Source organism: Euprymna scolopes, chromosome 10, assembly GCF_053919585.1.
Source record: "Euprymna scolopes isolate OS-2025 chromosome 10, ASM5391958v1, whole genome shotgun sequence".
Lineage (NCBI taxonomy): Eukaryota > Metazoa > Mollusca > Cephalopoda > Sepiida > Sepiolidae > Euprymna > Euprymna scolopes.
Window position 1 is genome coordinate 155,477,443 of NC_136491.1, and position 25,494 is coordinate 155,502,936.

Sequence of the window (25,494 nt, forward strand, 5' to 3'; positions counted from 1 at the left end):
TTCAAGAATTCTGGTGAAAGAACTGACCCATTAAATTATCGTCCCATTAGCCTCCTCCTGCTTTTCGAGAAAATATTTGGGTCCTTAGTTAATCAAGCCCCAGTCCAACACCTAACAGCTGCTAAACTCCTGACCGACAAACAATATGGATTCAGGCAAGCCCATTTAACAGCAGATATCTTAACTGTAGTCTCTGAACGTATATACCGTTCATTGGACAAAACAGGGGAGGGTACAGCGGTAACCCTTGATATATCTAAGGCTTTTGACAGGGTATGGCACGATGGTTTTCTAAGGAAAATTAGATCATATGGTATCACTGGAAGAATACATAATGTAATTAAATCCTTAAGAAGAATCCAGGTTGTCTTCGACAGTCGTACATCTAAACAATGATATAAATGCGGGAGTGCCTCAGGGGTCTATCCTTGGACCTCTGTTATTCTTGATATTCATAAATGACCCCCCTGATAAAATTGTGTAGGAGATGGGAATATTTGCCAATGACACCACTCTCTATAACAGGCATGAGGGGAAAACAAATGAACACATATCTAAGGAAATGGCAGAAACACTAGAGGATGACCTCCAACCTGTATTGGAATGGGGGCAAAAAAAAAAATGGATGGTCACATTCAATGCTGCCAAGACTAAACTTGTTTCCTTCAATAACTACAAGAAACTTTCTCTACCCCCAAAAGCAATGGCCAAAAACATTGCTTGAAAGTACTTCTTTTAAACTCCTCGGCCTAACGTTTACAGGGAACATGAACTGGAATATATACATTGAAAGCATTGCCAAGGCTGCTGCAAAGAAGGTGGGCTCTCTCTACCGTGCTAGAAAATTACACCTGAAAGTATCCTGTACCTCTATAAGGCCACCATTCGCCTATGTATGAAGTATTGCTGGTGCATCTGCTGCTTGTCTCACTCCTGGACAGGGTTCAAAAGAGTCGCCAACCTGATAGGTCCTAAACTGTCATCTAGGCTTCAGCCTCTGTCCCATCGATGAAATGTCTGCCTGTTCTACAAATACTTTAATCGTGAATGCTCAGACGAACTAAAAGCACTTGTACCTCCTCGACGTGACTACCCCCGACAAGCAACTAAGTCCCACCCCTTTACAGTAGAGATCCCTAGGTGTAAGAAAGCCTTTTACTCCAATAGTTTCTTCTCCACAACTGCAAATCTTTGGAAGTCCCTTCTGGGATTCTGCTTTTCCAACTGTACTGATATGCAGAAGTTCAAGTGTAATGTGAACAAACATCTTTCTACTCATCTCCCTTCATAATGCACCCACAAATTATGTCCCCGATCCCGATTGTAGCCCCCTACTTCAAAGTGGCACTGTGCTTTGTTTGGGGTGAAAAAAAAAAAAAAAAAAAAAAATCCAAAAATCACAGAAATTGGTCAAGTAATTTTATTTTTGAATAGAAAAATTTTTAAATAAAAAAAAAAAAAAAAAAATCAAATTTTATGAGTAACAGAGGAGTGGCTATCTTGTCATTTTGAAAACAATCTTAAAACAAAGGGGAGATAACTCAACACCATAGCAAACTAGCAAGATTTGTATTACCTAAAAATTCCCATTAAATCACTTAAAACTGATTTTCTTTATAAAAAATAAAACGTGATCAATTTACATAATTTTCTGGAATGTGATATTTTTGTTTTGTTACAGGTACATATAGTTTCTTTGTTTTTTTTTTTTTTTTTAATATGAGGGGAAATCTGGACAAGAATCTGCAAGTCTTTATCAAGTTTTGAAGTAACAATTGATCAGATCTACAACACTCCATATCAAACGATTACCCAAAAGTTCCCTCAAACTCCTTTTATGAACTCATGCCTTTTTTGCACATTTTTCATTTGCTTCGTTTTCGTTTTGCACGGTATATGACTTTAAATATCTTATCCATTAATGTCCTCCATGGTCCATCCTGTACAGTTTATGATCTTCCATTTTTTTTTTTAATTTGTGTGAAACTTCATATTGTTAACTAGAAACAACCCTTATCTTCGTGGATTTTCATTCTTTAAGGAATTCTAATTTTCCATTATTGAAAGTGAAATCTTTGCAATGGTTTCCAATGTTGTAGAATAGAAAATGGTTGATCCCAATTTATGATGCATAAAAAATCTGGTTTTATTAAAAAAATATTTCAGATTTGTTATTAGTTTATTAATGGAAGAAATTTTTCAGAATAGAGAGTCCACATTTCTTGTAAAAGGTAATTCATGCCTAACATGGCTACAATAGAAAGATTTAAAACGTAATCAGAAGTTGATACAAACACAAGTGAGAAAATAGATCAACATCAGTTGTTCAAGAGAGCAGATGAAAATGAGCATGTTTTTATACCTGTTTAGAATTAAGATTTAAAATTAACATGATTTTATGAAGAAAAGGCCTAAAAAGATTTAGAGTTGTAAATAATTTTCACCTCAAGATGCCTTAAAACGATACCATTTTAATTGCTGAAAGCATCTGTAGCTAATCAAAAGAACTTTCATTTTAAAATCAAAAGAATGCCCCCTTTTTTTTTTTTAAATAAGTTTTTTTTTCCTCAACAGGTACACTTTGTTGAGGCAGCCAAAATGGCAGTAGTTTTCATAGCTCCAGTCTTTATTAGTATCAAGCAACCATTAGAACCATGCACCATTTTCTGTTCTTTAACACCAGGAAAATAAAACTATTATATTTCAAAAATAATCAATTAAAATAAACGCATAAATGTCAGCCATTTTCAACTTGGTTCCATTTGTTCTAGAAGGAATCAGGATTCTGGTATTAAACATTTTATACATGCAACAAATATTGCTTATGACTAGTACTTGCGTCAGAGAAAACTTTCTGCATCTATTGCTGCAGACGTTTGGCCATATTTGCCATTAAAATTCCTTGCTTGTTCCTATGCACTCTGGATAACTTCCAGAAAATAATGGCGTCACATATTAAAGGCAATAGAAGATATTGAAAAAATATCTCTAGTCATGGGACGTCTACTAGACAAACCATCTAAACCCTAATCTGGAATTTAGTATAATAGAAATAAAATAATCCTAGCCATTTAGACAAGGTTGAGGCTTCTAAAATTCATACTCAAATTTTCTACAGACACATGGCCTAATGGTTAAAAACATTGATTAACAATCAGATCTATGCAACAATCTTTTGGAGGTTGAAGTTAAGCTATGTGATAATTCATAATCCAAAAAATTTACTAATCATAGCCGATAGAATGAGAACAATCTACCAACATAAATTAAGTAAAAAGGTCCAGTTGCAAAATTCTGTACAATTTCCCTAAGTTCAACTAGAAAATTCCAAAGTAAAAAAAAAAATATGCACCCAAAGATCAAAGGTTACATCGAATAAAATGTGAAAACAATGAAGACAGTTTAAATAATCCAAATTCTAAAAGGTAGCACCATAATTCAAATACTTAGAGTCTATACACAAGATTTTTGTTGACAGTTCAAGTCCAATAATTGTTGGAAATAAAACTGTCAAATTTATTAGTGTTTGACAGTGTTTTTTTTTTATAGAATTAAATGAGGTGAGAATTACATAAGGAAACCGAATTGATAGAAATACGGAAACATTATCAACTGATGAGAAAGGAATGGTTTTGGCCAAAAGCCAGTCTTAATTAGAGACCCCTACTCTTTAAGATAGAACAGAAACACCCAAAGTACATGCATTGTAACCACACAGGAGCCACAATCATGAGTTCATCCCAGAATTGTATTTAACTTTCAAAGTTAAAATGTTTGTTTTTTTTACCTGCTCGCTTTCTTCATTTTCCTAAAAAATGGAAATCACAATAGTTTGAAAAGAGAAAAACAATAGTAAAAACGAGAAGTTGTGTTGCAGTAAACCAGATAAAACGTTCATGTCAGATCATTAGCTAAAATAAAAGGCAAAACAAATTTTAACTGAAAAATAAAGAAAAGAAATTAAAATGATCTAATTAAAAATATAAAATTAGTGATGGAACGATTCCAGTATTTTTACAGAGTCCAATATAATTCCTCATTCTTTTAAACCTCTAAATATTTATCTAGAGTCGTATTTTTTTTCATATTACTGTAAGAACATATGTAATAATCAATGGCATCAATAACTGATAACATCAAATTTTCATATTTTTTTTCCACAAATGCAGAATTTTTTTTTTTTTAAACATATTTATGAAAATGGGTGCTATCCACAAGTATCGGATTATTGAACTGGTTTTGACGGAAGATATGGAAATTTCAGATTCACAGCGCACCCCTCTCTAAAGTGGAACACCTCAAAATAATCTTCATTAATAGATCTGTTTTCCAATCACTAAGTTTGTACATTTTGGCACATTTGATAGAGTATGTAAAATGGCGCTCATATGTATGTAGGATTTTTTTTTTTTTGGATAGTTGTTCAAAGTTTTATTCACAGTTGTATCGAAACTATGTTGCCATGTTCATAGCAAGTTTTTCACATTTATAATTTTTCTATTATTTTCTATTTCTTTTTTAAAAAGAAAATGCTGAAAGGCTTTACACTACCTTTATTTTTAATGTCCCAGTGATATTTAAGGAGTGCATTTCTATTAGTATTTTGTTTCATTTTCGATTTTTGAGCAATTACCAAGAATCCCCCATATGACCATCTCGTGTCAGCAATTTTGATCTTGTTATAGCTTAAGTATTATACATTACTTAATTTAAAGATTTTAAGTATTTCAAAACATAAGTTAAACCAAAAAAAAAATCTAGGTAGGTAGAAGAGTAATTTATCTTGCCTTTGATAATATGTAATTGTTAATTGGTTTTAGTCACTTTACATTTTGTTGTCAATACTATAAAACAATTTAAAAATGAGAAAAGAATTTCTAAATATGTGATATGTAAGTGTTCTAAATTGCATATTTTATTAGTTTTTATTTTATTTTTTAATTATTTTTCAGAAAGTTTTAGTATAACTAGATGTAAACGATATTCCAATATAAGAAAACAATCTGCTACGATGGCTATTTTGAAATTATTCATAAGCAATGCAATCAATATTTTCATTCGAGGCAAAATTTTCAGTGCTTGTTCACACTGGTGATTTTTTAAACCAATGCATTTCAGATGAAATCATTATGTACTTGCACGTCATGCTAAAATTAGTATAAATTACAAAAAATGATACAGTAGGAAAATAATTGAGTAAAAATTAAAATTCTTGAGTTTTAATGTACGTTTTAAATGTTTTCATGGTGGAGAGGTCACAAGATCCAGGGAGAGGTAACTGCAATCAATTTTTAATAAATCCTTGATTTTTCATCTGTACCACCATCTTGAATCCAGAAAACTGAGGCCATATTTATGTCTGACTTATTTAAAATACTAGCACATCATCTACTGGATCATTTTTTTTTGGTAACTTTTGTAATTTATACTAATTTCAATGTGACACACAAGTACGTAAGGTTTTCACTTGAAATGTTGATTTAAAAGATCAATAAATGAAACAAGCAAATTTTCAACAACTGAATTTACACTTTCAGAAAAATATTTTCTCCAAACATTTAAAGAGAAATTTATATTTTTAAATAGTTGACAGCCAAACATTCGCCAAACAAATCAAAGAAATGCATAAAAAAAAAAAAAAAAAAAAAAAAAAAAGAAAACATGCAAAAAATAAAATAAAAATAAAATATTAGAACAAGAACAAGAACAAAACAAAATCAAAAGTGCTTGAATTGCTAGGTTGAATAAAAAAGATTTTTTTTTAGTGATTGGGGAAACCGACTACAAGCATCACTAAAGATTTTTGTTCTTGGGCAGTCCAAGACATCGGAGATTATTGTGGTTAAAAATTTTCTTAGCACTTAAGGGTCATGGGAATGGGGTGTGTTATATTAGTTTTGGGTCTGATTATTACCGGCTGAGTGTTGTTCTTATCAGCAAATGGGTTGAAATCATCCAAAGTGCCTTGACTGCCTTGGGTTGCTTGTCTCACAGATGGATCCTGGAATCAGATAAACACGTATGGTCAAGCAAATGTTTTGTAGACGACTGAGGCGGTTCAGAATAATCTAGAACCATTTAAAAAATTATGCTAAAACTGCTACAATATACACACAGACATCATACAACTTAAAACTACTGCCCTTTTAGTCAACATTTTTATTTGCTTGACACCATATCCAAATTTAAGATGACGACCTGTGCAATTGATGCATGCTTTAAATCAAAGCAGCAATTTCAATCCCCACAGAAAAGCTGCTTGCGAGAATGCAGCCAAAATTGAAGGGGTTTCAAACAAAAAAAATATTCATTATTGTCTTTTGGGGTGTAGACAACAGAAATTGACTTTTGCTAACGCTGAAACTTTGATGCCGAAAGAGCTGGAGACGTAAAAATAAAAGTAACATTGATTTGAAACAAGTTTTTAAAAATAAAAGACTTCTTTTAAAACTCTAAAAAAGAAAACTAAAAGAAGGCAATACAATGCAGAAGTGGAATGGAAAGAAACTGAAGCAAATTTATATAACTGTGGAATAAGCTACGCAGATTCACATTTTAAAAATATTATATATCTACCTTTTTGTATTATATCTTTTTCATTGTATTGTGCTCTTATATGCGTCAGCATATTCAGATGGAAATCTTCATTGTAATATTTCAGGGAAATTTTCCTTCGTTAGATACGTGTTTGCCTTTAATTCAAAATGTATGTAGTATGTATGTTTTAACTAAAACATATCTGACAAAGGAAAATTTTTCCAAAATATATAATACAGAACTACTATCTAACCATGCTGACAAAAGTAACACAATACAAGTATAAAATATATATTGTATTAATGAAGGTGAATCTGCATAGCTTAATTCACTTTTATTTTAATTTGCTTCAGTTTGTGTTGATCAAGTATACCTTTGCATTATGTTGCCTTCTATAAATTTCCTTTACATACACACTAGTCGATGCTCCCAGCAAAGTACATTAACCTCTTAGCTATTTTTTTCTTTAACAAAAAATTATTTTATATAATTGTGTAAAATGGAAAAAGAGTTTGAAATGCAAAATGCTCGACACAGGAAATACTAAAAGAAACTAACCTAAGAAATCTAATTTATACATATTAGTACACAACTATGAATTTAACTCTTTTCAGTGAAAAAAATTATTTTTTAAAGTGATGCATGATGAAAAATAGCGACAAAGACATCTTTCATCATATAGAATTACTTTAAAAAAAAACTGATGTAAATATATTTCATGATTACATGCTTATGCTCAATAATGGTAACTTTGAAATAAAGCATTTAATTTTTAGTCCACTTGAGAATTTTGTTCATAATTAAAAGGACAGAACAGAATACATTGTGATATATATCTATTTATTTTATAAATGGAAATTCTTGTGGTCCACTGCCCATCTTGCTAATGCATCTTCATATAACCATACAGTTTACTCCAAGATCTAGCATCTACTACAAGCAGAGCATGAGAGAAGAAAGAGGCAGTAAAGGTGATTAGCTAGATAAAGTCACTCATGATGTGCACCTCTCAGCTACAGGTCTTCACCATAAAAGAATAGAATCCAGTGTCAATGGATACCAAGACAATCAGTACTTTTTATATCTCCAAGAACTTTGGTTAAAAAAGATCTATTATGAAAACACTGAGCATGTTAATATTTTATGTGCTAGATGGCCGACAGGTTCATCCATAATTTTTTTTGTCTTGCTGGGTAATCAGCAGTCCTGACTAGTCAAGTTCAACAAGGAAACCAGTTCAGTAGTCAATACTATGCAGTGGATTGCACAGGATTATATAGGCCACTCGATGAATCCAAAGGGAAGTCTATAGTAATACCACAATCATGTTGACACTCTGGTTCTCATTAGATCACTAAGTGATCAAAGTTATGTTGGATCTTGCTTATATAAAATGGGTGACCATTTGGGAATATTACAAGCTGTATATTGGAGAGTAAAGAAAGCCCTGAAAATGCTTTTAACAAATACTTCAGTATAACCTACCAATTCACATACATGTGGACAGTGGAAAAAACGCGCTTTGGTTGGACATTTCTCATTCATATGGTGAAGCTCTCTGGAGAGAGAGAGAGAGAGCGTGTTATTTTTTATGAAATAAAGTTTTAGTCATATTTATCATTGAAGGATACCTCAGTTACAAAAAAAAATGCCAGAATTAAAGTTCAATTTTTTTTTTGGTAGAGTAGGGGATGCTAACACAATCTATGAGACTTAAAACATTTAATTACAAACAAGAGACAATGTTACAAATAAAACTGAAATAAGCAGACACGAACACGAAATACAATAAAAACTGTTTTAAAAAACAAAAATTGCAACAAATACTATATATAAAAAAAAAAAAAGTGGTAGACAAAAAGCTGTCAATTATTAAACAATATAAAAATTGTAAATAAAAAATATGTGAAATGTTGGTATTTATGTAGAGAATCACCCATTCTTTCATGGATGTTATGTTGGCAAATTACGGCTGCTTATGTAAACCACCAGAATATGACAAAATGCTCAACCAAATGAGAGTACAAATGCGCTATTTTTGTAGACAATAAAAGTTCAGTAGATGTCAGTTAATAAATTGGAAAAATGTAGTTTTAATTGTGCAAAAATGTTAAATCATTAAAAATAAATCATTTCAGTAAAGACGTCATGACCCTTTGATGTTGGTGTCTTCCTTTCAGTAAACCGAAAATTAAAAACTACCCTTTAACCGTAACAGAGAAACACAAATTGTCATAAAATATTTTTTTTGTAAAAAGAAAAATTCATTTGTTACTACACATTTTACAAAAAAATATTTAATCATGAAACTTACCATAGGTTGATTTTTTAAAAATTGTATTTCCACTATCTTCATTGAAATTACTACACGAGAAATATTTTTCTATCATGTTTTTTTTCTAGCGTTTTAGTTTGATCAGCACTCTGCATATTTCTGCAGTTTAGGTAAGTTGCCGGAATATACTGATGCAACAATCACGGAGAAGCGGGTCATTCTCTGAATAAGTATTGGAATGTTTTCATACACAAGTTACAAATTATATCTTCTTTCACTTCTCAAAACAACAAAACATTCATAAACAATTTTTTGATGTTACATAAACCTTTCACAATTCTGCAATCAAACTATAACATTTAACAAATTACCGTTTAAGCCGTCATTAACATACATTTAATAATTATACATTAAGCAAAATAAGTTTCAATATTCTATGTTTAACAGATAAAGGAGGACAACTCGGTTAGACGCTGACCTTCATGTTTATGGGAAAATAAATTATGAAACTTTTTTGGTACAAAAAAAAAAAAAAAAAAATTTTTAATTTCGATTTTTTCATCAAGGTTGCTAGAGCAATAAAAAACAGGAGAATTTGAATCAATTTAATTTCTAAAACATTGCCAAATATGTTGCAGTAAACAATCTTCTGAGAGTAGAATTATCAAGTCGATGCCTCTGAAGTTGTCATGATCCATGTGAGGATTATTTGTTAATTTTGAAACAATCTAGCATATGGGACAACTCTCCTGCATTGCTCTATTCATTAAGGTTTTACTTCAGATGGGTTACGGAGGATCAGAGATGCTTGTCCAAAGAAAGTTCAATCCATCCATTGTGATAGCAATTACAAGTACTTCAGGTGGGTGAATGAACACCCTCTCTCCTTTGAGCATTAATTTTCAGCAGAGGTCCACCTTGTTTGTAGGTCTTACAAAAAAAAAAAAAAAAAAAAAAAAAAAAAAAAAAAAAACGGGATACAATAAATATTCATTCGGTTACATTTTAAGATAAACAATGTTTCGAATTGAGCATTGCACCAATAACAATAACTTGTTATGAATATGTATGGACTTGATTGACAATTATTAAATAAAAAAATAAAATAAATAAAAAAGCCCTTTCTACCCTTTTTCTATCCATTCTATTTAGCAACTATCAGTTACTCAAGACATTATCTTCGATATAACAAAACTATCTCCTAGTGAGACCCAAATTTGGGAGGTTTGGGAAATAGAGTGACCTCTAAACACTACTCCCAAATTCACTGACCAGGAGTGATTGTACTTGCTATGGACTCATCTATGGTTAAGTAAAAATACACAAGTGGATCTGAATCTCAAATGCCGCAAAACTTTTCACAACAAAAACTCCATCAATGGTGTAAAATGTGGTGCAAACTAAAGAGGAAGCCGACTTAACCCAACTACAATTTGAAAAAGTTTTTAATCTAATTTAACACTGGGGGGGGGGGGGGCCTTTAAAACAACTACCATCTTCTTAATTAGTAATTTAAAACAAATTATGTAATTAGTAGGACTATGGAAACTTTCTGTAGAATTCATTGCTAATATTTCTTTTGAAATAATGTCCATCTGGGTTACTATCCAGAAAAAAAAAATTCTTAATTTTTGTCAATTTTTTTTCAATGAATAAAGCAAATGTCTATTTAAAAGTGTCAGGATTTAAATCTATTATCGTAAAAATATCAGGTAAACATTCTTTGACAATTTTAAATAATTAAAGTGAGGTATGTTTTAGTTTTAGATACATAAAAAAAAAAAAAAAATGCAAAGAGTTAAAAATAAAAAATCTACAAGAAAAAAAAATTGCATTGTCGATTTATCTGATTTAAGAATTTTAAAATTTTTTTTTTTTTTTTACAAAGGCATCACCACATTATCAAGGCCCAGAGGCCACTCAAGGATAAGGGTTAAAGAGTGTACAGTAGAAATTGGTCAATATAGTAATCATTAGTAATGAAAATTTGGTAAATTTAATAACTTATATGGAACGGCTCATCAAGAACTTATTTACTTTAGACTTGAACACAACCATATTGTAGTCAGCCGGAAAGCAGGAAAACGGAAGACAATTCCACAGGCGTGCAGTTCTAAGAAAGAAGCTTTGTTCATGGAATCTACGTTTAGGTTTAGGCACAGATAAAGAGTGGGGGAAATTATTGATAGTGTTTATAGCTAGACGAGTGTTTCTTGTGAAAGTTTGGCGAGGGGGGACCATAGATTGAAGCTCAGTCGAACACTTTCCATGAAAATAACGATACATCAGAGACAAACTCGCAACATCTCTTCTGTGAGATAGAGGTTGCAAGGAGGAGAAAAGGACATCTCCTACGAGGCTACGAAGTCTATTTTGAACTCTATCAAGGCAGGACAAGTCCTTTCTAGCAGCTCCTGCCCAGATGTGGCAACAGTATTCCATCCTTGGACGTACCTGGCTCTTATATAGGTAGAGAATAGCATCAGCAGTGAGATATCTACTGGATCGATAGAAAGATCCCACCATTTTTCCAGCGGCCTTGGCAACAGATTTGATATACGTGTTCCATTTAAGATCAGGAGTAATGGTCAAGCCCAGAAGCTTGTCAAAACTTGAGGCCTCCTGAAGACGAGAGCCATTCATTTCAATTGATGACAAATGTGAATTAGAATGTTGATGGTGTAAAGAGAGAAGCTTGGTTTTAGATGCATTAAAAGTAACCAGCCACTATATGAATAAAAAACAGACTTTTTAGCAACCAACTGACAACGTTAGATTTCTTAAATTACTTTTTTGCATTTCATCTTTGCCAGTCTCATTTTTTAATGGGTGCAAAGGTGATAACGTATGTACAAATGAAGATAAACGTATTATACAGATTAGAGCATATCAGGCACAAAGTATTAAACTAAAATAAAGAGTACTAGTTCATTAGTTCTTTTTAAACCCCCCCCCCCCCGCTTCTTTTATCTTAATTTATTTACTGGAAAACAAGAGATGTTGGAACATCCAGGGCCAAGTTCACATATATTTCCAGTTGGACGCTAATTCTTAACTCTTCTCATTTGATAAGGCCTCTTTGGGTTGCAAAAAAATTATGAGATCGGGTTAAGCTTGTTGGTTGTTTTTGTTTTCTTTTAACTATACTTTGCTATGTACTGAGCTCTCTCAGTTCTTACAGAAATTTTTCTATCCTTTACAGATTAACTAAAACACACACACACACAGGGAGACTCAACATTACCCAAAACTGAATGAGGATCAATAATGTTCCACACTTCCAATACTTTCATTATCGAAGGATTGCCTGCACAGTGCATAGAGAGAAAGCTTCACATGCTTAACCACAGTGACTTTGTCCATAATACATTGTAGTCTAGAACCTATTGTTGAGTTTATAAAATTATTTTATATAATGGCTTAAATTAAAGTTTAAAATACAACAGTCAAGTAACATGGTTCAATTGTGCTCTAAACACAAACATTCATTATTAATGTGCCTGTCTTATTAAAGAATTTACTGTTGATTTTATACTCTGAGCCCTTCTGCTTGTGCGGTGATAAATTTTCTCAAATGCTTGTGATCTTTAATAGTATAAAGCTGTTAACTTTGGTCAAAATCAGACTGTTCTTTCTGAATCAAGATTTTTTTGAATTATCAATACTTATCAGAGGCATTCCGATACAAAACCTAAGAATACTCCCAGACACAAAAATACATTCATCTGAAATGAAAAGAAATCTGCCTGTGGGTAGTGGGCATGAACACAAGCGCAAAAACTAATATTTCTCAGTCAACGTCCTAACCCACTGGGCCACACTGACAGCCACAGCATGAGGTTGCAAATTTATGTATTTAAAGTAAGTGAGATGACAATTCATGCACACGCAGACGCTGAAATTGTTTAGAAAAAGATTTTATGCACCCCCCCACCATCAGATTCTGCAGTCGTTAAGGTAGAAAAAATGAATATTTTGTTCTAAATTTCACATATTATGCATCAGAGTTCCTGCCCTTCAAGACAATAACTGTTCATCCATGATTGTTGAAGACCAGACATCATGATTCTGTGACTTGCATAATTTTGTGTGCCAAAACCAAAACATTGATTCCATGAACAAAGCTTCTTTCTTAGAAGTGCACACCTGTGGAACTCTCTTCCGTTTGCCTCTTTCCCACTTGACTACAACTTGGATGTCTTCAAGTCCCACATAAACAAATCCTGATGAACCGCCCCCTTAAGTAAAACACTATAAAATCTCCAATACCAACGATTATTATGATACTATCGCATTGATTACTGTACACGCAATAACCCTTATCCCCGGGCCTTGATAAGTGGTGACTACCTTGTAAAAAATAAATAAATAAATAAATAAAATAAAATAAAATTTTGTGGTAAGAGTTGCACAACCTCAAACCACACCAGAGTTGGCACTGTCTTATTCCAGTGACAAATAGAAATTCAGGACGACTGAAAACAATGCAGAGATAAGCAGAGAGCACATACAACGCCTATGATTCCCAAATAGTTACCCATCTGGTACTGACCAGGTTCATCATTGCTTGACTGTGGTGGTCTGACAAGAACTGGTGTGTCAACGAGATTATATCCTCTCTCTCATATATATATATATATATATATATATAACAAATAGTTAATAAAGCATGTTAAAAAACACTTTAAAAAAAAAAATATATATATATATATACACACACACACACACACACTCCTATAAATTCGTTTTTCTTTTGTGTGTATTGATATTCATATTAAAAAACACTCTTTTCTATTTATTTAAAAAGAAAATACAATTTTCTTATATATGGGTTGTGGAATTGCATTCACTAGGAAAAGACCTAGCTAATTTGCATATTCTTTTAACATTCATTTTAATTAATTCCCTATTAGTTTTTTTCGGTTTTCTTATGGGATGATCATCTTTAGTCAACTATTACGTGTAATTATATTCATGCAGATATTCTACATGATTTATACTTGCATAATATTTGTGTAAAATTGTTTCCATATATATTTATGTATCTATATATTTTTGTTTCATATATAAGTAAACGTGTGCATGCATGCATTTCCCTACGCAATAACTTTGTCAATTTTAAGTCTACAGACTCGAAATTTGATATACAGGGTAGTGAGATTTGGGAAAATTTGTGTAATTCGTTTTCGGCCAGAAATTTGGCTATTAACGGGTCAAAGTTCAACGATTTAACCTTTGAGAACTCTACCAAACTCCTGACAATTTTGGGTCTAAAGACACTTGAAATTCGACATGGATCTAACTTAACTTGATTTGAGCCCCAAACAAATGTTATGGGGTCATAATAGGGGTCAAAGTTAAAAAAAAAATTTGACCTCTGTGGTTTCTACCAAATAACTGACACTTTCTGGTCTAAACATTTGAAATTTGACAAAGGGTATTCAGAGATAGGGCAAGCTTTTTAATCGGTTTGAGTCGAAAATTTTTAGTTACCAATATATAAATGTATGTATGTATGTTTGCATGTCTGCCTAAAACTTTCAACAGAGGCGATGGATTTTTACAAGATCAGTATTGTTTTGAAGTTCGACCTTTCAGACGACAAATATCGAAAAATTGGCTAAAACTGGGCACTTTTTTTTTTTCTACATGGGGCGGGGGGTTGTTTTTTTTTTGCCGATATTTTTTAAAGTCATCCTCTCCTTTCTATTGTCTAGCCTTAATTAAAACCTACGTCACTTCCAGTTTGGTGGTGGTCATAACGACAAAGACGTCAGCTCCCCCCCCCCATTCTTTGTGGTACAGGTTCGAGCATGCCTTTCTACTACCACTTTTTTTTTTTTTTTTTGGTGTTTGCTCAACACACACATTCAAACACTCTGGCAACGCCGGGCTGAAATGCTAGTGTATATATATATATATATATATATATATATATACACACACACACACAAATCTTAATTTCAATTTGTTTATCTAAATTTCCTAGAAGATCCAAAAACCTACATGTTGAATACTTTTGAATTTAATGTCAATTTTATTTATGTTGCAATTTTATGTGGCAAGCATTTTATTTTTTAAATATTTAGTTGACAATTGAGGCCCCCAGGATCACACAGTAGCAAGTGCTTTATATACGGAAAATAAGTTATGTATATCAGCATGCTCTTCAAACTCTTCTACAGGGAGCATAAGTTGAAGATATAGAATGCATTTGACAATGTTTACGAAGACAACTCTATTGGAAAAAAAAAAAAAGAAAAACTGGCTGATGTGGAGGCTCTGGTGTTCTAGATGAACAAAAAGCTCTTTATCAAGACATGGAAGAAAATCTGACTTCAGACAGCAGCGGTTATCAGTGAAGAATCCAATGATCTGGATGATCCGAACACATTCACGGATTACATTGACACTAATATCAGTGCAGAATGACTAAGAAGCAACAAAAACGCAGGAAAACTGTCTTATTATTGCTTGTAAACAAAGTCTACCTATATAAGAGCCAGGTACATCCAAGGATGGAGTACTGTTGCCACATCTGAACAGGAGCTGCTGGAAAGACCTTATCCTGCCTTAACAAAGTTTGTAGCCTAGTAGGAGATGCTTTTTTCTTCCCTGCAACCTCTTTCTTACAGAAGAGACATTGCTAGTCTGTCTCTGCTTTATCACAAGTGCTCGTCTGAGCTCCAATCTATGGTCCCCCCCTCCTTACCAAACTTTCATGAGAAACATTTGACTAGCTGAAAATACTATCAATAATTTCCCCCACTCTTTATTCGTGCCTAAACCTAAGCAGATTCCATGAACAAAGCTTTCTTAGAATTGCACACCTGTAGAACTCTCTTCATTGCACTTCATTTTAAAATAAGCTCCAAACGAATATATTGTTCTTGATATATGGGTTACAAAGTTTGAACACATTTTCTGATGTTTTTTCAAAAGTGGCGTTTAGCATCGTATGATTTGGGGAGGGGGCTCAATTATTTGTATAAGAAAATCATTAAGGAAATAACATTAAAAAAAAAAAAAAAAAAAAAAGAGCAAGTACACATTATTTTAAGAATAACATCAAAATTATACAAATTAGATGGAGCAAAGAACCATGGAATTTCCACATGGTTCCACTAATAAGCATATAAAAACTATTAATAGAAGATTTTAATATGTAGTTAGTGTTACATTTCAGGAACTGGATTTGAGCATTTGGGTAAGCACATCCCCAAGTGATTCCTAGAAAAGATATTGTTCAAAGCAGGGACTATATTCCTATTATACATTTCACAGGAATACAAAAAAAAAAAAAAAAAAAAAAAGTAAAATCTAATATATAAATTTATCTTATTGAATTTTTAAAGTCAACCCTAAATAACAATGAATCTGAATTCAATACTTTATCTGAACGTCTTGTTTGTCTTCCATTATGCTATTGACCAGAATATAATTTGCTTAAATTTCTTTCTGATGATAATTAGGTCAACTAGGAGGTTCTTCAGATTGGGACTATTTTTCATTTATCACCCAAATAGAACTAGCCACTTGCAAAATTGATAATTTCCTACATTATCCATGTCCAACTTCCGATATCAGATAAACAATTATAAATATTTCTTGTAAATATTTGTATACCATATTACTAGGTAAGAATTATCTCCCTTTGTATTAAGATAAAAGAGTTCTGTTGCATTAAGTTTTTGGTGTGATCTCCCTTGCTTGTTGTTGTGGATTATTGATTGGAAAACAAAGATGAATTTTTTAATAAACGGCCGTATGTCTATGATTGGAGTTTTTCAAATTTATGCATGAAGAGTAAATCAACACTAGTTATGTCGATGTTCGTTTAAATCCAAACATATATCAATAAACCTGTTACCAAGAGCCAATCCTACAACTGGTTGACAAGGAGAGGAGGTCTTTTCAGATTGTATTTTGCTATATATATATATATATATATATATAAAAAATTTTAAATAAAAATTCATACAGCACAGTTTAATTTCTAAAGAGAAAGATTTTAGTATAATGCTATGACATTTCAAATTAGTTCAGTAAATATTTCATTTAGAGATGATCAAGTCTAAGAGTGACAAACTTAATATTAAGACTTCTTTTTGCGTGCAGCTTTGGAGAAAATGAAAGCTTATCGAACTAAGAAAAGATAAACTTTATTGCATGACATTTCAGGACTTGTTTCAAATAAAAAATGAAATGATCAGTGAAGAGTTTTCAATCTGATAAATCTTACGAAAGGATTGGACACAAATGACATCACCACTGACTCTCCCTGTCTACAGTCCACATTCCTAGAATAAATTTTTATGCCTCTTATCTCCAAATGGCATGTTTTTTTTTGTTTTTGATCGATTAAAAAAAAAAAAAAAAAAAAAAAAAAAAAAAAAAAGTGAAGAATCATTAAATCAACCACCAATCGCCATGACAAATAACAACCTGCCTGAAAGCTCCTCCTTCAAACTCGTTGGCTTAAAATTCACAGGCAACATGAATTGAAACAAATACATTGAGCACATTGCCAAGCCTGATGCTGGGAAGTTGGGCTCCCTCTACCGTGTTAGAACATTACTCACACCAGAGATTATTCTATATCTTTACAAAGCCAAAATTTGCACATACATGGAATATTGTTATCACATCTGGGCTGCTGCATCCGCCACTAGTTTCTTAGTCTTAGATCGAGTCCAAAACGGAGTCTCAAATCTAATAGGTTTTTTTTTATACTTTTCACCCTAAACAAGCATTTGGAACATGACTAGGGACTGGAAAGTTGAGCAATGAGGTCTATTCACATTACATTTAAATTTCTGCAGGTTAGTACTATCGGTCAAGCAGCAACATTTGTCCCATCACCAAAATATTGCATCCCTGTGCCTGTTTTACAAGTGCTTTAATGGAATGTGTGCTGATGAACTAGCACCTGTGTCGCTTCAACGTACATACTTCAGTTCAGACTAACCCAACGAATAGAAAAATCACTCTTTTACAGTTGAGGTCCCTAGACACTGAAAAGATTGTACTTTAATAGTTCCACCCCCCCCCAGACCACTAGACTTTGGAATTTCGATTGTACTAACCTGCAGAAATTTAAATGTAATGTGAATAGACCTCATTGCTCAACTTTCCAGTCCCTAGTCATGTTCCAAATGCTTGTTTAGGGTGAAAAGTATAAAAAAAAAAAAAAAAAAAAAAATTCTTATTTAAAGTTCTTACCTTAACACAATATATCAAATTACATAACTATGCTAGCTGTCCCTACATAGTACTGCCTACTATTTTTTTTTTTTTTAATAAAATTTTGTTTAATATAATTTCAATAGTTAAAGCCATTCATAGTACGTCTGATTATTAAATAATTATTGAACCAAATTGTTAGAAAACTCTGGTTGGTCCCACCCTGGTGAACCAGGGGGAAGCTTGACATGCTTTCCCCCGCAGTGAGTCCACAATATGTTTTCGTCTACATTGCACTGTAGGGAACCTACTGTTAATTTTAACAAATTATTTTCTAAATAATGGCTTAAAGTTTAAAATACAAAAGTCAAGTATCATGCTTCAATTGCGCTTCAAACAGAAACATTCATTTCAAACATGCCTCTGTCTTATACAAGAACCTACTGTTGATTTTACACACTGGCCCTTTCTGCTTGTGCTGTGATAAGTTCTTAAATGCATTCTAATGTTAGGCTGTATAAAGGCATTAACTTTGGTGAAAATCAGATTATTTTTTTCTTTTTAAATCAGATTATTTTTTATTATTGGAGATATTCCGATACAAAACCTATCTAAGAACATGCCCAAAGTACATTTGTGTGAAATTTCAGAAAAATCAGTCCAATCCATAGTAAACAAACTTACAAAGTGCAGCATAACTTCTATCTCTCAAAATGCAGACTTAAAACAAAACTGATGATTTGAGGGGATGGTCAGAGCAAAATCTATATTAAAACATTAATAAAAACGTGTTATTTATTAAAACTAGCTTTGTGTGTTGAGAAAAAAAAAAAAAAAAAAAAAAGTGGTAGTGGGTAGGCAGGTTCGAACCCGTATTGCAAAGGAGAAAAAAAAGGTGGGGGAAAAAAAAAAAAAAAAAAGTGACGTTTTTGTCGTTGCATCCATCACCAAAACCAGAAATGGCAAAGATTTAAATTAAGGCTAGTCAATAAAAAAGAGGGGGATGACTTTCGAAAATATCGGTGAAAAAAGTGACCCCCTCCTTGTATGAAAAGTGCCCAGTTGAGGGTGAAGGAATTAATTTTTTTTTCATATTTGTCGTCTGAAGAGTAGAGTTTAAAAACGATACTGATCTCATTAAAATCCGTCGCCTCTGTCAAAAGTTTTAGGCAGACATACAAACATATATACATTTAAACAGGTGAGATTTATATTATAAATAAAACTTTTTGTAACCTTGTGAAGTCGATACCGTTTTCATACAGATTGACATCAATGCAAAAGAAAGATTTTTCACAAAATATCTTTCAGATTAATAATGAAATCAGTAAAATCAATCCAATTAAAAAAATAAATAAAATACATTGCTGAAACGAAATCTTTTTTTTTTTTTTAAATATAAAAACAAAATTGTAGCTTCTTTTCCTACAAAAGTCAATAAGAAAAAATACAACAAACTGACTTCTTTTTTATTACAATTTGAAATCAACCCTCCAAAAAGGTTTGGGGAATGAAATACACATCTCAAAAGGAAAGGGATGGGCGAAGAAAATTTTGCTATATAATTAATTTGGAAAGATATGAAACTTAAATATTTTAGCTTTTTATCAAGTTGATAGAATTATTTGCTAAAACATCAACAAAATATTTTGATGAATAAAATTGAAGAATCCAAAATACGATTTTGCAGTTTTTGTGAATTTTCTGGATTTAATGTGGTTAAAATCAACAAATTCTTCCCCACAAGATAAATAAAATTAAGCAATGTTCAACTTTGATAACATTAAATAGGTGATCATTTAAGGAGATTACGTAATGTTTGGGAAAAATATCTCTTCAAAGCTCTGATAAAAAATATGGGGTTACTGTTGCAGTAAAACAATTCAGTGCAGACTCTTTCCACCTGTTTTAATGGGGGAAAAAGTATGCGCCAGTTTTGAATATAATTAAATAATTTTATATATTAGATAATTTAAGTAGAATTTTTCATAGAACTAAATATATCTCACAAATTTAATCGATATTCAATTCTAATGATTTTTCATTTTTTTTTATCCTTGCAACAAGTTTTTGTATTAAAATAATATATTAAAAAAAAAAAAAAAAAAGCTAATTCGTTTCAGTGTCTGCTGATCTTAAAATATACCGGCAAATAAAATAAGAGAATTTTAAATAATGACCTAAAAAGCTCAGAATGTAAGGAAGATAAATTATATATCGAAGTCAAAATAGGATTATCTCCCTTACATTGTGCACCCACCTCATATTTTTGGCTTACAAACTATTTTAATGTGTTAGAAATTTACACTAAAATAAAATCTATGAATCTCAGGCAAGAGGAGCAAATGCAGCTAAATCTTAAATCTATTGAATAAATGACGAAATGTTAAAAAAAAAAAAAAAAAAAAAAAAAAATCGCATATATTTTCAAATTTGGCCTTTTTGCATAAACGATTTTTGTTTTAGGTGTTTAAGAAAATTAAAATCCTAAAATATTGATCGTTCCATGAATAGAGCTGGAAATATTTAAATGTCATTGTTAAATCAATGGAGGGGGGGGGTGATCATTGAGAAAAAAAAAAAAAAAAAAAAAAAAAAAGAGAAAAGTTGGATCACATGTTGTCTGAAGTCCCCACCTACAAACCCTAAAGAAAACGTCATGGTCATGTGAGAAAAGTACTATAAAATCTAGTCTAGTAGGTTTTTTTTTTCTTTATTTTTTTTTTCTCTCTGTTACAAGCAGTTTTTTTGTTTTGTTAAAAAGTTTAAGTCGGGCAATGAATCATCCCATACAGAGTTGGGGGGGGGGGGGGGGCTTGCAAAAGAGAATTCACAAAGCGGGTAAAATAGTTCTATATTTCAATTTTTAAACCATATCCACATGTACCAAGCAATAGTTTTCTGGAGGTGGAAGGTTTAAGCTTCAATACAGAAAATATTAAATATAATTAAGAATTCTACTTGGTCATGACTGATAGATCGAGATCATTGTACTCCTATGAATTAAATAAAGAGTTCAGTCCGAAATTCAGTATCGATTTCAGAGATTACATCGGGCAAAACAGAATACCATAAAAAATGAGAACAATAATCGAAATAATCCAAACATGAATAACAAAAAAAAAAAAATACACGAATATAATGCTGCGAAGAAGGTGGGCTCTCTCTACGATGCTAGATACACAAATATAATGCTTAATTAAAATATTAAAAGTTCAAATTAAAAATTTTTTTTTTTTTTTTTTTTTTATTCAACTTTCACCCGAAACAAGGCACAGTGCCACTTTGAAATAGGGGGCTACTATCGGGGACATAAGTTGCAGGGATATTATGAAGGGAGATGGTCTGTTCACATTACACTTGAACTTCTGCATGTCAGTACAGTTGGGAAAGCAGAATCGCAGAAGGGAGTTCCAAAGTCTAGCAGTTCTGGGGAAGAAACTATTGGAGTAAATGGCTTTCTTACACCGAGGGATCTCTACTGAAGGGGTGGAATTTAGCTGCTTGTCGGGTTTGTTGAGGGTATTCACGTCGAGGGGGTACCAGTGCTGGTAGTCTGTCAGCGCATTCGTCATTAAAATACTTGTAGAACAAGCAGAGGGATGCAACATTTCGTCAATGGGACAGAGGCTGAAGCCTAGATGACAGTTCAGGACCTATCAGGTTGGCAATTCTCTTTTGAACCCTATCCAGAAGTGAGAGACTAGTAGCAGATGCACCAGCATAAATGTGACAACAGTACTCCATACATGGGCGAATGGTGGCCTTAAAGTTACAGGATACTTTCAGGTGTAAGTAGCTTTCTAGCATGGTAGAGAGAGCCCACCTTCTTTGCAGCAGCCTTAGCAATGCTCTCAATGTATCTGTTCCAACTCATGTTCTCTGTGAACGTTAGGCCGAGGAGTTTAAAAGAAGTACTTTCAGGTAATGTGTTTTTGGCCATTGCTATTGGTGGTAGTGAAAGTTTCTGAGGCTGTTGCACATTGTACTACTTCTGACGGATGCATTCAACCATTGGTTTGACAAGGGTTCTATCCTGGGTCGTCAACAAGAAAGTAATAAAATTGCTGAAGACGCAAGACATGCATGGAACTAGATTAGAGGCCTACAGAGTTAAAGATTTGGGCCAAGATTTTATTGAATCGATTGCAGAGTGCTATTAGAAAGTTGATTGAGCTCAAACAGAACTACACTGTTAAGAGGAGATAGATTCAGAATAGCTTGCATCTGATCCATATGATCTTAAAGGGAATAGAAGACAACACTCTGGCCACACTGATCAACTTGGATCAGTCCAAAGTTTTCACAGGGTTGGCCATCGCTTCTTGGCATTGGTTTTAAACAGATTTCTGCAAATGGATTTCTTTTCTGCTCTACATCCTTGTGTTAATGGCGCTAATTTGCAATCTAAAGAACGGAGCAGCCAATTCAGTTATACACAGTTGTCAAGTTCTCCATGTTCACTGATGAGATCACCATCTTTGCATCTTGCTTCCAAGAAAGATGGTGACAGAGGCACTTCAGACTGATCCTCCAACTTAGGAGGAATTAGTGAAAGGAAGAAAGATTGAAGCATCGATTAAGATTTTGCTACAAAAGAAATCCATAAAGAGAAGCGCCAAGTGATGTTCCACTTATGCTTTTCCTCTCGTCTTTTATTGACTGGTTGTACTTTCACTGCCTGTGAACTGTCTAAAAGTTCCCTAGTAGGTTTTGTCCTTGCTTTTCTTCTGGAACAGAGAGAGATGCTAGGTCTGTATTCAACATCCATGTGAAGGACGCTTGGAGATGCCAGACTCGTTATCAACATGCTGAGAGACTGGCTTTCCTAGAATCAAACTTTGACAGGAATCTGCATGAGACTCCATTATTTTTTATTTATTTATTTTTTTTAATTTTCACCCCAAACAAGGCACAGTGCCACTTTGAAGTAGGGGGGGGGCTACTATCGGGGACATAAGTTGCAGCGATATTATGAAGGAAGATGAGTAGCAAGATGTCTTTTCACATTACACTTGAAATTCTGCATGTCAGTACAGTTGGGAAAGCAGAATCGCGGAAGGGAGTTCCAAAGTCTAGCAGTTCTGGGGAAGAAACTATTGGAGTAAATGGCTTTCTTACACCTAGGGATCTCTGAAGTGGTGGAATTTAGCTGCTTGTCGGGTTTGTCAGGGGTATTCACGTTGAGGGAGTACAAGTGCTTGTAGTTCGTCAGAGCATTCACCATTAAAGTATTTGTAGAACAGGCAGAGGGATGCAACATTTCGGTGGGACAGAGGCTGAAGCTTAGATGACAGTTCAGGACCTATCAGGTTAGCAACTCTTTTGAACCTTGTCCAGGAGTGAGAGACAAGTAGCAGATGCACTAGCCCAAATGTGGCAACAATACTCCATACATGGGCAAATGGCAGTCTTATAGAGGTACAAGATACTTTCAAGCGTAAGTTTTCTAGCACAGTAGAGAGAGCCCACCTTCTCCGCAGCAGCCTTGGCAATGCTCTCAATGTATCTATTCCAGTTCATGTTTCTTGTAAACGTTAGGCCGAGGAATTTAAAAGAAGTACTTTCTGCGTATAACTTTCGGGTAATATGTTCTTGGCCATTGCTAATGATGGTAGAGAAGGTTTCTTGTAATTATTGAAAGAAACAAGCTTAGTCTTGGCAGCATTGAATGTGACCATTTTTGTCCCCATTCCACTACAGATTGGAGGTCTTCCTCTACGGTTTTTGCCATTTCCTTAGATATGTATTCATTTGTTTTCCCCTCGTGCCTGTTTTAGAGAGTGGTGTCATCAGCAAATATACCCATTTCAGAAACAATTTTATTAGGGAGGTCATTTATGAATATCAGGAATAATAAAGGTCCAAGGATAGACCCCATAAGTACTCCCACATTTATATCATATGGTTTAGATGTATAACCGACGAGGACAACCTGGATTTAATTACATTATGTATTCTTCCAGTAATACCATATGATCTAATTTTCCTTAGAAGACCATCGTGTCATACTGTCAAAAACCTTAGATATATCGAGGGCTACCGCTCTAACCTCCCCTGTTTTGTCAAATGAATGGTTTGGTTGAGGCTAAATCGCAGTTCTTAAAAGTGCAGAGTTGCATTAAAAAGCTTCCTCGGTCCAATGACCTTTCTTGCCACAGGGGATTAGTTAGGTGTGCAGATGAAGATCTGCTTGTTGAGCAGTTTGGGCAGATATCCATACAGAATATAGTCGGGCAGGTTAGAGTCATTTGAACAACTGAGTTTTCTCCTGACTTGGGAATCAGCTGAACATGTCACAATATAGTTTTGAAATAGACTCATCCAAGTGTCCCGGGTGCAATATGCTTAAAGAAACACTTGATCATGCTTTCTTCCAATGCTGTGATCTAAGGCAGGTCTGGTAGCAGGTCAGCGAGATGACGCCTCATACTGATCCTGAGCATCCTCTGCCACGAAACATGTCGAAGAGGGAGAGACGAAGGTTTCTTGAGATCCTAACTGTAGTGTGAATGATAGTGTGGACATTGCGCCCAAGAGAAACCCAGAGCATTGAATCTTTTGCTAATCAGGATCTGATCATGCTCTTCAGATGCCAACAAAAGATTAAGATCTGATAGAAAAAGACTACATTCCTTGGTATTTGCAAAACAAGTTGGAATCAAATACAAATATATAGTGCATACAGTTGCTGGTCATTTCAGATCTTAAGCCCTTTGAGTAAGTTTAGCCTCTTAGCTAGTTGAGTGACTGACCCCCCCCCACAATAGAAATACTCCAAGGTGCCACTCCTGACTTTCAATTTTTTGTTCTTAACCTCGCCTAAATTGTATTTATCTTGGACGGATACCACCCATTCTCCAAATTACTCCTCCTACCCATCATTTTCTTCGATTCCACTTCCATTTAGAAATCGGTCCACTTATTTTCAATTTTGAAAAAAGAAAAGAAAAAGTGGTCCATTATTAAAAAAAGGTTGAAGGATCTTAACCAAAATTTGTTCTAAACTTCCTGTTTTACTTCAATGAAATCTTTGTAGATAAATATATTTATGAAAAATAAAATTTCCAACAAATTCGAGGATATCTGAAGTAGGACACCACCTAAAATAAATGTGCTATTGTGGTGATATAATTAAGAGCAGGATAGACATTTTTATAATTATTAATCAAGAACTACTGAATCTCATTTATATATTTTGTTAAAAAAAAAAAAAAAAAAAAAAATGCAACAGGTGAGACAGAACTGACCAGTCATCCTTTTCACTACTCACTTATCAGAAAGAATTCTAGTGAGTGATATCAGCTTTTTAATATTAGAAATTATTCATTTTTTGTATTGAATCACTTTGTTAGTATTGACAAAACTATTGCACATATAGACAAAATAAAATAAAAAATAACATTAATTCATCATGAACTGTTCAAAAAATAAATATGCAAATTAGCAGTTCAATTGTCTGTATTTAGATTGTTCATCTACACTTGTATATAAAGGCA

General features: G+C 33.2%; 1 protein-coding gene across 10 annotated transcripts in view; it reads right to left on the reverse strand.

Annotated features, from left to right (window-relative positions):
- LOC145286319 (secretory carrier-associated membrane protein 1-like) overlaps window positions 1-25,494 on the reverse strand; it is a 129,873-nt gene that overhangs the window by 53,298 nt on the left and 51,081 nt on the right. For 2 of the 10 annotated variants that reach the window (XM_080135234.1, XM_080135233.1), the window contains exons 2-3: window positions 5,915-6,001; window positions 3,788-3,808 (exon numbers count right to left, since the gene is read on the reverse strand). The exons of 2 other annotated variants lie outside the window; for them this stretch is intronic. In XM_080135234.1, the coding sequence (XP_079991360.1) occupies window positions 3,788-3,808; window positions 5,915-6,001 (108 nt within the window). Of the gene's footprint in view, window positions 1-3,787; window positions 3,809-5,914; window positions 6,002-8,851; window positions 8,999-25,494 lie in introns of those variants that run through there. 6 more of the 10 variants (XM_080135237.1, XM_080135236.1, XM_080135240.1 and 3 more) reach the window with 4 other exon arrangements.